Raw genomic sequence first — 13824 nt, 5'->3', positions numbered from 1 at the left:
ATGCTATCACTGCATTCAGGGCATCCACTATTACACACAGCAGACTGAATCCCTCCCAGCAGTTATTCTGGAGCAACCCTATCAGCTGGTTCCATCGGGGTAATGGAATGCAGATTTCACACAAAGAGATACAAATAATTCAGTGTTACATCGGGTTAGTTTTAGTTAACTAATAAAAAAAGGCTTGATGCTTTCAGAGTTTTGTCATCCTGTTTTTGCAATATTGTTTTTAATATTCTCATCTAAATGTAGTATAAGCAGGCAGGAGCATTTCATATAAAGTGACATTAATGCATCTTTCTCTTTTTTTGCTAATCTATAAGGTACATTGCCACAAAGCCACAGTGTTGATTATTAACAGCCTCCCCTAGACTGCAGAGTGGCTTCAGCAACTCTGTAAATTGGCTAGATTTGAAGCTGTTAATTATGCAGTATAGTGTGCTTTATAAAGACAGAAATGAGCATGCCTTGGCTCAGTTCTTGTGAGAATAAATTGTAAAATTTGGACCTCTGTTTGGTTTGATTCTGGCTTCACAGAGAACAAGGCTATTCCATACGACAGGCTTGGCAAGTACAAACCGTGTACTGCATTAAAAAATCAGAACATGTTCATAGTGAAGTTGCACACCTGGCAGAAAGCCAGGGGCTCTGCAGAGGTCCAGGGCTCATTAACAAGAGGTGCTCTTTACCATTTTGTCAAAGAAACTGAGAAACATCTCAAATCCAAACATTGTGTAAATCATAAGGAACGGGGGGTTTCTCTCTTCCCTGCACTCACCAGCCACACTTGTATGTGTCTCGAGCTGCCTGGCAGCATTTTGGGATCACCGTCTGCCTGCTGGAGAGGAAAAGGCACAATTACCAACACGTACTGCTCATCTCACAGCCAGGCAAATGATCAGTGAGGGTGAGGGGACAGGCATCTTTTAGTTAGGCTCTCTGTTTAGCTTTTTATGGCAATGGAGATGTTGCATAACAGATTATGACAAGATACTTTTACCATAAGTTTCCACCTATACATCAAGGCATTTTTACAGGATGCTACTACTTCTGGAGCAAATCTGTACATATTTGCATCGTTTTTCTTAAATTGTGAAAGCAAATACACAAGCCATAGAAGAAAAAAACAGCTCCATGTATTGGAATGATTTGTAAATCTTCTAGAAATATATTCAGATAAGAAGATTTTATGTCAAATATATGAATGTACATTTATAACTGTTGCAAGACTGTAGCACTGTAACTGATACTCGTTGAAATATCCTGAAAGCAGTATTAAATGTTCAGTATGTCACAGTGATGAAAAGTAAAATGTCATTTTTGCAGTTCTAAAAGTTTAAGTGAGCTATTTAAAAAGAACAGTACACCTGGGATTTCAACTGGGTTATTTTTTAAACTGACAGTGAAAGAAAATTACTATCTCAACCAGTGTCTTAATCCATAGAACAAAGAGGACTCTGTAGTTTAAACACGCTAGAATAAGTTAAACATACTAAAATAATAGGTGCTAAATTCCTATAACTCTTTGGTGTCTTTTAAACTTTGCAGTAAATGCAGGTTACCTGGTGGATTTTTTTTTGACCAGTAAGAAATGGAATACTTGAGGGAAAACCTTAACTGTATCATTCAAGCTAATGTGCAGCATTAAGTTTCTTATCAACAAGATATATTAAAATGGAAAAAATGAACTAGCAAAGCCATCTTGGGAGTGGGATTATTAAATTCACAGTTTGCTGCTGCTAATATGTTAGTAGGCTTCAGCTGTTTGACAAAGCTCATACAAACTCATTTTGCAAAACTGATTATTATATGAAATGCCCTCTGTCATTGCCATGGGAGAAATGGCTCTGAATCAGGGCTGTGTCACAAATGGGATTAGCTGAATGATCTCAGCTCAATACCATTTACCTAACAGAATTATGAAGATGATGCTGATATAATGAATAGGTTCTGCTCAGACAAATGTAGTCCCCTGGAGATAATGGAAATTCAGTGAAGAGCTCTTTGCTTCCTTTGGTTTATATGAAGAGCTTAGACTCTAATTAAGTCGGTCCTCACACTTCTATCAGAATTATGTTACTTTATGATTACTTATTTTGTTTTGACAAACTTCATGTGAGGGACAGAGATACAATTACAGAGCTCTTTAGGCTAGTTGCTTCTGGAAGGTATTTTTTCTTAAATTATGCTTGTTTAGCAGGTGTTATTCACAGATGAAATATGTCAACTGGAATAGCATGATTATTAGAGTTAATATGGAATTGAATTCTTTTATGTAATCTACAAATATTATTGTATTTTGTAGTCAATGTTTCATGAACAAACTCAGGAACCAGCTATAGTCAATTCTGAAGGAACCTTCCCACAATTTTTTTTCTTTTGATTAACAATTTGTTCATATTCATACTTGTGAGAAAACTTTCAGAACAAAAATTGTTTCCATTTTTCAAGTGGAAATAGTGAACTATATACCAGTAAGAGTGAAAAACAAACTATAATACTGAGAACTTTGTACATAAGCATTTTAAGTATCTGATAACAAATCTGAATCTCAGAATGAAAAAAAAAATGTAATATTAAGATTAGGACTTTCAGAAGCTAAACTGTTCCCTGGTGTAAATTTCTGTTTCACCACCATGTTCTTGAAACACAGCAAGAAACAAGAATGTTCTTCTGTGGTGAGTCTTTATGGATATTCAATGACACTATGAAGTACAGAGAACTGTACCTATCAGAGTGCTAGATATTTTTTCAAGGACATTTATTTGGAAAGAATTTCTGTTGGAATTTAAGAAATAGTTTTGCTTGTGCATCCAACAATATACATGAAGAACAGACCAGAATGGTAAAATATTTTTCCTGTTAAAAAGCATTGTGGGTTAGTATTTGCCATGAGTATGTATAATAAAACAAATATTAATTCTTTTAGGGTGAAAAAGGAGATAAAGGAGAACCAGGACCAGAAGGCCTTCCTGGAACAGAGGTAAATGGAACAATAATGAAACAGTCAAGTTACAAACATCTGGGTGGATGGTTAAGAAATGTAATTCAGACTTTATGTAAGAAGAGTGATGGATTTAGACATTGTGTATGCCTGGAGATTTAACATATGCAAAACAACAGGGGAAGAAGAGATGCATTCATGTTGCATAGGAGTTCTTAGGGCTTCCTGTAAGGAGGGCTGTGGATAAGGATCTGGTGAGTTCTGTGATTTTTCTCCTCATCACTCACGAGATAAACAGAAACAAGCATGGGGATTAAACATAATATAGATGAGAATCATTCCTTGTTAGATAATCTACTGGAGAAGAAGGCATTTTTGGAGGCAGGGTAAAGCTATGGTTTGATGGCTTTGGTTTCTGAAAGAGAAAATAAAAAATAAAAAAGCTGTTAGCCATTCCTGGGTGTGTCACTCACTGTGCCATGTGTCTCTTGTGATAGAATCAAAACTTAACTTGTTTTTGTGCTGCCAGATTTCACTGCCTACTTAGCTAATTGGAGTGGACCATATTTAAGGTAGCATAAGTCTGTATCTAAAAATACTGGACAATCCTGATGACTGAGTTCACATTCAGGTTTGAACCTAAGCCTACACTATAGGCATGACTATAAAGTAAACCATACTTTGCCTAATTTAAAATTTTTATTTCGTTTTGTATATGTGAAATCAAGATGAGAGGGCAAAAAATCAGGTGTTTTCTTTTCAATTAAATACTAAAATAGACAACCAGCATGATTTCAAAAAGTAAGATTTAAAAAATCATAATAATAAAGTCAAGCAAGCTGTTTGCTTTACATCCTCTTCCCATCCTTCTCCCTCTTGACCTTGATGGGCGTTACCCTGGCTTTAGGTTTTAATGCTCTTGGCTCTCCAGTTGCAAAGCATTGATGTTGGAGGCAGAGAGCATATCCTAGATGGGGAATGACTGACATTAGGACTAGAATCCAGATACAGGACTTGGAAAGAACATTCAGTGTTACTTTTTTAAGCACCTTTTCTGAAAAAACAGAAGGCTGAGCACTTAACATAAAAATACTATGGCAGTCTAGCTGGGATTACTGAAGGTTACTGAAAATGCAGTAACACAAGCTAAAAAATTATGACACTTTTTACATCATCTGGCTTTCTGTGTACACTGTAAACATAAAAATATTTTTCCTCTTTTAGGTAATTATAATTTAATGCTAGGTAAATCAGGCTGTTTTTAAGTAATAGGGGATGTCCTTCATGTGAGAACATACCCTTTTACTAAGCTGAAACTACATTTAGGTATTTGAAGAGGTATTCTCTTGTAGACTGTCTGTCTGCAAAGGTGAACTGTATACTTCTCTCATGCATACATATGTGCTGACAGCATGGAAAGAGCACATCTGTGTTTCTTTCCTTAGCTCTGGTGACATTTCTGTGTTGGTCTTACATGATCTTCTTTACTACATGAGATCTTGTTCCATCAACCTTTTAGGAACAGTAAGGTATACCAAGTATCTGATTAACTCTAGGACATATTTAACATAGTGGCACTGTGAAAGTGAAAAATACTGAACATTTATATTTTTTAAATATTTACTGAACTGTTGCAATGTGTCAGTAAATGGTAGATTATTATGGGAACTGTCACTAAAACAGAAGTAAAACTGCACATGGCAGTATAACATTGTATTGTTTGAATCCACACATAATTCCTTTCTAACAACACTTACATAAAGTTCTTTGAACTCAGTTACATAAAGTTCTTTGAACTCAGTTATCACTCTGCATGGAGATATCAGTCCTTAAATTTACAGGACTGTGTATCATTGACTCTTGGTTTCTATCAGTGTCTCTGACTTGTTCTGCAAGAAGAAATGTAACATCTGATATTTCTGCAATAATCCAGTTAATCTAGTTACATTGGTGTACTCTGCAGTGCTGTATAAAAACAGCCTGAAAACACTTAAAGCTAGTGGCATTGCCTTCTGGCAGGTGTTGTCTCTGCCTGGGGGAGTGAGGGTTTCCATCTTCACAAGAACTTGAAGATGATGACTGAACATTTTATCTTGAACAAATGGTAAAAACATATTTGAATGTATTTAAATCAAAATCAGAAAAGTAGGTGTCACAGACAACTTTTGCTTGCTGTTGCTAACTTGTGTTTTCTTAGCTGTACAGAAAGTTCTTGCTAGAAAGAAGTAGCATGACAGAGGGGAAGCCAGACCTGGTTTGGAGACTAGGCTGTAGTGATGATATACCTAGAAAGTTTTAATTTCCTCTTCTCTCACTTGTTGTGCTAAGTGGCTCAGTTAATCTCATTGAGAGCCAGGTTTCGAGGTGGGAACTGTGAATATCTCTAACTGTTCTGCACACATCCCAGTTTATCTCTCCAGTAATCTGAGCCAAGATCTACAATGCTGTTTCCCAGCCTGGGACATTATTCAAAATCCATCTGACAACATGAATACTTGCTATAAATAGTACTAATGTGGTTGCCATTGTTTTTAGTTTCTTAAGGAGTAGTTATAAATAACTTAATATATTAATAATATTGTCCTGTAGTACATGTCCATGTCTCTTAGCAGGTATTAGCTTTTATAGGATGAACAGCCAGTTTGCTTGAATAGTATCTCCTTCATCCTTTGAGACTCTTTTAGCCACTTGACATTAAACTCAGGTGCCACATTGCTGCCACCAAAGTCCTGTAATTTTTTTAATATGTTGTTTCCCTTCACCATTCTTTTGGATATTTTGCTTTACAGTTGGGTGTGAGACCTGTCTGCTTTTGTCACTGAGGAGTTATCGGTGAAAGGCTGGACTTGATGATCTTGGAAATCTTTTCCAGCCTTAATGATTCAGTGATTCTCTAATAATGCTATCATTTATATCACTGCAACAAATAGAGCTTCATAGACACACTAACTGAAAAAAACTGATAAAAACACTCGTAGCCTGTGTGAAATAAGGACAAATTTGCAATAGAAATATCCATGAAACTATCTGTGGAATATATTCTCTGTTATATCCATATGTCTGCCTGTGGATCTGAAATGAAAAGAAATCTTTATTACTTTATTAAAACTTTTGGACTCTTTTTGAGTCATGTTGATTTCTTGATCACTGGTGCAGGTAGGAATGAATGCCATGGGATACTGCCAATTACTGTTTTCTGACATAACTTAAATCTTTCAGCAAAAGTAAATCAAAACAGCAAGTTTTATCGTATCTGTCAGCATGTGTCATGCATAGCTGGTAGAGGAATAGTGTCTTTCTTGTAAATGGGAAAAAAAGTAAAACAAATCTGAAATTAAAATCTAGTTCATATATATTAAACCAATTGTTTAACGTGTTATTTTTATTTCTCTTGCTGGGGGAGGTTATATCATAAGTGACTTTTCTAAAACCTTCCTACATAAAATTTTATTCTTTACATAGCTGATGTCAAGGGATGGACCTCTTAAGTTCAGTAAGCAATAAAAGGATCTCAGGTTATCAATGGAAAGATAGAAAACGTATTAGACCTTTTTATTTCGATGCTTGTGGGAAAAGATAATCAGAAGTATGACCATTTTTAAAGGAATCCTGCATCTTGATATAATAGCAATAGTTGTTTACCTTCACAATCTCAGGGGCTGTCTAACCTTCAACTTTCTTTGTATTAGCATTGCAAGGAAGCACCTGAAAAGGAAGGGAATAATCCTATTGCTTGAAAAAGTGAAGTTTGTGATGATGTTTGTTTATATCTAGAGTCTGAGAATTCTGTTAGGAACAAAAGTATTAGGAGGCAGTAAATTTAATTTAGGGTCCAGTAAATTCTAATAACATACCAGTTTGAAGTTTAGGAATTCCATTAATGAGAAAAGAGCAGTGGCAGTATTTAAAAGTACCTGAGACATAAACTGAAAAAAAGTACTTTTTTGGAGCTCTGAAAACACTTTGCTAAATTAGAAAACTTATCCCAACATATCCAGGTTGGCATTGTACATCTGACTTGGAAGCTGTTGTTAACTTAGATTTTAAGGCTGCTTTGTGAAGAAAATGTAGTTCTGTTCTCAGCAGTTAGAGTATTTCCAAGCTCTGTTACTCAGCAGAGATAACGGATCTGATCATTATTAGTGTGGTTGCACACTGTTGGTTAGAATGTTGGATTGTGTACTGTATTTCCATTATATTAGATAATATGTAATGTTCTAGGAGATTTCAGCCTAATGTGACGTTGAACCAGATTACTCTGATGAAGGCCATGGAATTGCAAATAACCAGTTATGTTTTCCCCAAGAGTTATCTTTTAGAGTCGAAAACCTGTTCTCTTGAAAATATTATTGCAGTCTGACTGCATTTTCCATTGCCACATGTGTGCACCATAGTTGATGCTGTACAAATAGGTGCAATTCCAACACTTGGCTTCTGCAAAGAGCTGCTGGAGTCTTCTGGTTGGGGTCCAGCTGATCTTTGCAATTTTTCATTCAGAAGAGTACCTGGTGTCAGCTAGTGGTACATTTTACCTATTTTATGTGTTTTTCATACATTCCACAAGAAGAAATACCACTGTCTCCCTTCTTAACAAAAACACTGCCTCTAATTTAATCTTTCCCTCACTGACCCCAATTCACACCCTTACTGATATTTGTGATATATTGTTGCAGTAATTTCTCTGTTGATTGGAAGTTGCATTACAGTTATCAGTTTTATTTTATATATGTACATAGAACATTTCTCATTTCCGGTATTTCCAGTATTGTTATCTTGTTAGCTTTGAATTGGCCTTGTATGTACATATTCTAATGCTTACTTTATATTTTGGTTTTCCATAGAGGAACCATAAAGTAAATTTATCATGACCTGCAAGAAGACCAAGCTGTTGTCTTTTTAGAGGAGAAAATGTATCTGCTGAAGAGTGTTCATGAACTCATAAATGTATATTATTATATTAGTCCCAACAAGCTAGAATTAGACTGGGATAGAATTCAATACCCAATTAATTTACTCTCTGTTATAAGAACTGCTGGAATTTTTAATCTGTTCTTGAATTTCTGGCAAATCTGGTAACAGACTCCTTAGATCAATAGAAATCCGTTTGTTTTCAAAGCTGACCTTGTTCTCCTAAAACATTGCAGAAAATGAGCTTTTCTAACTTAAGACTTGGTCTAAAATCATCCAAATTATATCTGTTTGGATAACCACATTCATTTTACTGAAGCATCCTGTTCTGGTCTCTGCCAGAGACAGGATATCCTACTGTACTGTGTTAAAAGGGGCTACAGATTTGACTTGGCAAGGAATTCTTGCTTCTTATGGCATTTCAGAGACAGTGGGCCAGCAGCTAAACCTCTCAGCAGCTTCAAAAGGATGACTGTAGGGAAGAATAGGCATGGTGCATTCCCAGATGCGTTTTTTGCAAGCATTTACTATGTCTGGAACTTATTAAGTTTATTATATTTTTAAATGCATATATAATTGTAGGCTAACCATATATACTTCTAATGGGTCTATAACATCTGCTCCTTAAAAAATCCTCCTTCAAACACTGTAAGGTTTCTTGTAAAACATGTAGTTTCCCCTTGTCCTTTTTATTTGAGGTCAATTGCTGTGGTCATCATCTCTGTAGTAGCTGTCAGACTGCACACCTCACTGAGGTGCTCTTGCAGGAACACTACCAAAAGCTTTAAACACAGAAATTAGGAAAAAATAAGGTTCATAGTTTGAAAGTGCATGGCTCGGGCTCAGCATCTTTGATCTGCAGTTGCATTTTCTATTCAGTAGAGACACATAGATATATGTCACCATCTGTGAATTGCAGGGTTTTTTTAGCCTTATCTTTTGTCTTCTGTAAACATACAGCCTAAGAGCTAATTCCTAAACTCATAACTATTGTTCCACTGCTGATTTGCTAGTATTGATTGTGCACTAAATCCATACAGTCTGCATACCTGAAAAATCCCTAAAATGGCTTTAAGAATATGGATTTATTGTGTTTTATGCTGTCTTTCAGAAGGAGGTTGAAAGTAAAATGTACCAAATGGAGACAATATTAAAGCTATGTCATAAATATGCAGATTGTAAAAAGAAAGCAATTTTTTGGCTTGGTTTTTGAATCCATCTGCCTATTACATTTTTTAAGTTCAAACAGCAAAACTACTTCTGATTTAACTATTACATATTTGGCAAGCTTAATAAAGAACAAATCAAAGCTAAATCAGGGGTATTTACAACAACCACAAATTTAATCCAAAGTGGGTACTTAAATGCTCATATAGTTCTAAATGATGTTCCTTCCAGATGGTGAATTAATGTAATTTTAGCAGGAAGTGAAGTTGCACAAATACGCAGTATTTCGAACACTCACTGATTTCATGTTTCTGTACCCACCAAGGCACAGATGTTAGTTACCATTTTCGTGCCAGTTGTCTCTATCTTCCTAATAATTGCAAACTGAGGAAGAGAGTTTGCAAGGACAAAAAGGGAGCTGGGAAGAACTTTAGTTTGTAAATCCCAATTCAGATGTAAATGAATCTTTTCTATCCTTGACCTATTTAACCTCCAGAATAATGTCAATGGAGGCTACTTGTGGAGCATCTCGTTATGACTGGGTCTTGTATTGTCTATATTGTTGCCATTTCATTTCTTTGTAAAATCTTTGAACTTCTAGGTGTCTCTGACTTTAAATATTCACAGTCTCTCATTCCACTAAAGCAGTGGTCAGAGGGAAGGCACAAGACAAATCTCTCTGCTTAAATAAAAATGAATTCCTGGTAGATTGGTCCAGCATGAGAATTAAGTTCATTCATTGCTGTAAAATGGCCTGAATTTACTGGGCATATTTTGAAACCTCTCATTTTTTGTTCTGCAGCAAGGAGAAAACAACAAAGACTGCGTGCTGGGTACTAAAGATATTTTATGGGGTTTCTTTTGGTGCTTCTGGTGAGAACTTCTTAGTGGTAGAATTGTATAAGAGATATTGTAGAGGGTAGATTCAGACTAGGTGTAGGTAGGAAATACTTTACAATGAAAATGGTGAACACTGGAAAAGGTTTCTCAGAGAGGCTGCAGATGCCCCATCCCTGGAAACATTAATGAATGGGTTGGATAGGACTCTGAGCAACCAGATGCAGATTGGTAATGTCCCTGTTTGCTGCAGGGGAAGTTGAACCAGATGATCCTCAGAAGTCCTTTCCAACCCAAACCACTCTGATCCTGCGAGTGTGAAATGGCTGTGTGTGTCAAGTGTAAGGCTAGGCAGTACTATTTGCTTCTCCTGCTGAAAGCAGAGCTAAAGAAGGATGTATGAAGGAAATCTCTAATGCCTTTGTGAACACAGGTGAAAATGAGAGTGTTGGAAGATGTGCAGCAGCTCTGAGCTGTACCTCCCTGGAGTTCAGCACTGCTACTTGAAACATAAAATCTGCAACTTCTGTCCACCTCTGTCCCTTTCCCAATTTTAGCAGTGTTCAAGTAAATGTACTAGCACTCCCTCTAATAATCTATTTTATCTTTGTTGGCCAATGCAGGACTGCAAAGGAACTTTGCATTTCAGCTCACTACTTACCATAATGGGGCACAATAAAGTAGACTAACTTTGTATGTTTAATTATGTGTTGAAGACACATGTGGTCCTTGATAGATGTTTGTCTGTTCACAAAATAATGAAAATAGACAATTTCGAGATAGTACTAATAACATGATAGAATTTTAAGGCCTATTTGTTTAGTGTATACTAATTCACAGTGCTACAGGATTGTTCACAGATGACAACAAATATGCATTTCTCTTTCTGCCCAGGGACTAAAAGGTGACCCTGGTAGTCCTGGTGTGGCTGGTCCAAAAGGAGAAAAGGTACATTTTTAAATCTATTAAGTTGTATGTATATGTGAGTGTCCATGATGTTCTTCAGTTTTGACCATGTTGCCGTAACTGTGTGTCACAAACACCCACTGCTGCCATTTGTGCAACTTAAGGGTTAAAGAATATGAGTACAGGCTAACTGTAAATGCAAAAGACAAGTACCCTTTATCACAATGAATTTTAAAAGGACTTCTGAGTAGAAGCCTAAATTTGGTATTCTGAACTGCTCTCTGGGTGCACTAATTTGCTCCCATGAGCTAAACCTGAAGGTCTCAGATGTGATTTGTACCTCAGTGACCTAATTCTGTGAATATTTACACAGTCAGATGTCTTTACATATGTGAGCTGTCACACTGGCTTCAGCAGCCACCTTGTGCATGTAAGCTGCAGCTTGTAGCTTGACATATGGAAATGTGTTTTGAAGGATTGCTTTTTTAAGCTGTGATTCATTTATGCAGAGCCCTGGAATTTTTTTTCCCTTTAACCTGTGGTGAACTGTGTTTATCTATGCCATTACTGGAGAAGAATATCACTTTACTCACATATTTTCATAATCAACATGTTTGGTGATTGTACTGAAATCACTTCTGCAGTGCTGCATACTCTCTAAAACGTCTAGAGGTTAAATATTTATAACTAAAGAGATGGTTGATTTACTTCCTCTCCTGTTTTAACTAGGGAGATGCAGGACCTCCAGGACCAGCTGCCTTGAGTGTGAGTACATGTAAAGAAAAACATCCAAAAGAAAATCCCTAAAAAATGCTGCACGTTTTTCACTTATTTGCAATGTGAATACTCCCACTTCTAAACCTAAAAGTCAAGTCCCTTTCTTCAGAGTGCCTCTGCACTTTCTATATGACTTGTGAAGGGAATTCTGTAAATATAAAAAAAAAAATAATCAGGTTTAAAACATCTTGTTTCCTCCCAAATGCTAACAAGGATATTATCTTGTTTATTCTGCGTATAAATAGTAGAGATTTTTTCAAGTGAAAGAATTCCCTTATTATTTTTAGGGAAAAGCATTTTTCAGTAAAAGCTTGCAAAAATGATTGACACTTTTAGGGTATTGTATTCTGGCTAGATACTGCTGTATGGATGGTGGAAAATGTTCTTCACTTCCTTGCAATGGCCTCAAGTATGTACAAAGCCTGAAGAAAAGTGTTCCCAAAACTCTCCAGAGCATGCCATGTTTGCTTCATAAATGCAATAAATCCTGTCTGAATTCTAGTGGTTTCGCTCATGAGCTGAGATGAAAAGCCTTTCCATTCTGAACAGTGTATTTGGGCAAAAGCAATTCCAATTGGTGCAAAAGACTGTGGCAAAAATGAAAAAAGATAAATAAATAAAAAAGAGAAAAGCTTTCAAATTCCCAGGCTGTAGTTTCACAACATGAATAGGTCTTCTCCCAAACTCAGTGTTAGAGCTACATCTATACTATTCATATTACCCATGTAATCCTCAGTAAACTTCAAAAGAACTGCCACTCATTGTTTAAATGATTATGTATTGTCTATTTCCTCCCTTAATTTCCAACACCTTAGCAGCAAGGCTCTCCATTAGATCCTATAAACATTGAAGGATATAACAGAGACCCATAAGATAAAGATAAATTCTGCTTTTAAGGTGTCAAAATTAAGTTGTGTTTTATACTACTTGTTTTTTGAATTATGAATTATAATATCCTGTATCTCAGTTTCCTGGGAACAAGTTTGTGTTTTGTCCCAAGATCAGTGACTCTTTGCTGCAGTTCACATCTTGCTAAACAGGTCCATTTATGTCCTTTAGTTCTTGAATATACAAACTGTGTGTTGGAAGAATATTTTATTAAGAGTTAATACAATATTATTAGTAACCTGCAATTTTACTGTAGTAGATACATTGGGGTATGCCTTGCTTTAGATGGATTCTTACAGGCCTTGAAGGGATCACAGAAATAGGAATCAGACATGTCTGAAGATAAGACAGGAAAAAAGGACATCTATTTTGTGTATGCTCTAAGACCATAGAACAGTCTTTCTGGTTTTTTATGCAAATGATTGAAAAATTATTACATCTGTTCTGATAGAAATACCTGGGTATGTTGAGTCTCTTTTTTTTAATGTGTTCATTGTCTTAAGCTGCAGTTGTGGACACTTAGCTTTTCTAAGAATTATACTCAGAGGTCAATAGTATGATATCAAGAATGAGAGAATATACTGAGTTGGAACAGACCCACAAGGATCATCAAGTCCAACTCCCTGCCATGGTCCAGGGGACAGGACCATCCCCAAGGGTCACACCACACACACACACCTGAGAGCATTGTCCAAACACTTGAACTCTGTCAAGCTTGGTTCTGTGACCATTGCCCTGCGGAGCCTGTTCCAGTGCCAAAACGCCCTCTGGGTGAAGAAACTTTTCCTAGAACCCCAAAAAACCTCCCCTGACACAACTTCAGGCCATTCCCTTGGGTGCTGTCACTGTCCCCACAGAGCAGAGATCAGTGCCTGCCCCTCCTCTTCCCCTCCTGAGGAAGTTGTACCTGCACTGAGCTCTCCCCTCAGTCTCCTCCAGGCTGAACAGACCAAATGAGCTCAACTGCTTTTCCCTGCAGGGCCCTTCTTCCTCCTTGTGGCCCTCCTTTGGACGCTCTCAGAACTTAATATCTCTCATATATTGTGGTGCCCAAAACTGCACAAAATATTCAAGGTGAGGCTGCCCCAGAGCACTGCAGAACAATCCCCTCCCTTGCCCGGCTGGTGATGCTGTGCCTGGTGCCCCCCAGGACACTTTTGTCCCTCCTGGCTGCCAGGGCACACTGCTTTCAGATTGACTGAACTTACTCCTTGTGTACCTGAAGTGATCCAATTTCATAAAATGGATGTCAAAGAATTGCATTTCTTTGATTACAGAATGCTGTGCAAATGTTTCAGTTCATTGATTCCAGCACAACAAGGTGTCTCTGTGTTGGTGCATTTCCTGATATTCGTCTTTACACTTCTTAAAAGAAAAGATTTAAATTTTAGGAAATC

At 36.8% G+C, this 13824-nt stretch overlaps 1 protein-coding gene across 1 annotated transcript in view; it reads left to right on the top strand.

Moving 5' to 3' along the window:
* Window positions 1–13824, top strand: part of COL19A1 (collagen type XIX alpha 1 chain) — a 181731-nt gene that overhangs the window by 82682 nt on the left and 85225 nt on the right. The window contains exons 12-14 of the mRNA XM_014870248.2: window positions 2930–2983; window positions 10751–10804; window positions 11492–11527. Of these exons, the coding sequence (XP_014725734.2) occupies window positions 2930–2983; window positions 10751–10804; window positions 11492–11527 (144 nt within the window). The remainder of the gene's footprint in view (window positions 1–2929; window positions 2984–10750; window positions 10805–11491; window positions 11528–13824) is intronic.

Source organism: Sturnus vulgaris, chromosome 3, assembly GCF_052056855.1.
Source record: "Sturnus vulgaris isolate bStuVul1 chromosome 3, bStuVul1.hap1, whole genome shotgun sequence".
NCBI lineage: Eukaryota > Metazoa > Chordata > Aves > Passeriformes > Sturnidae > Sturnus > Sturnus vulgaris.
This window is presented reverse-complemented; position numbering and strand designations above follow the sequence as displayed.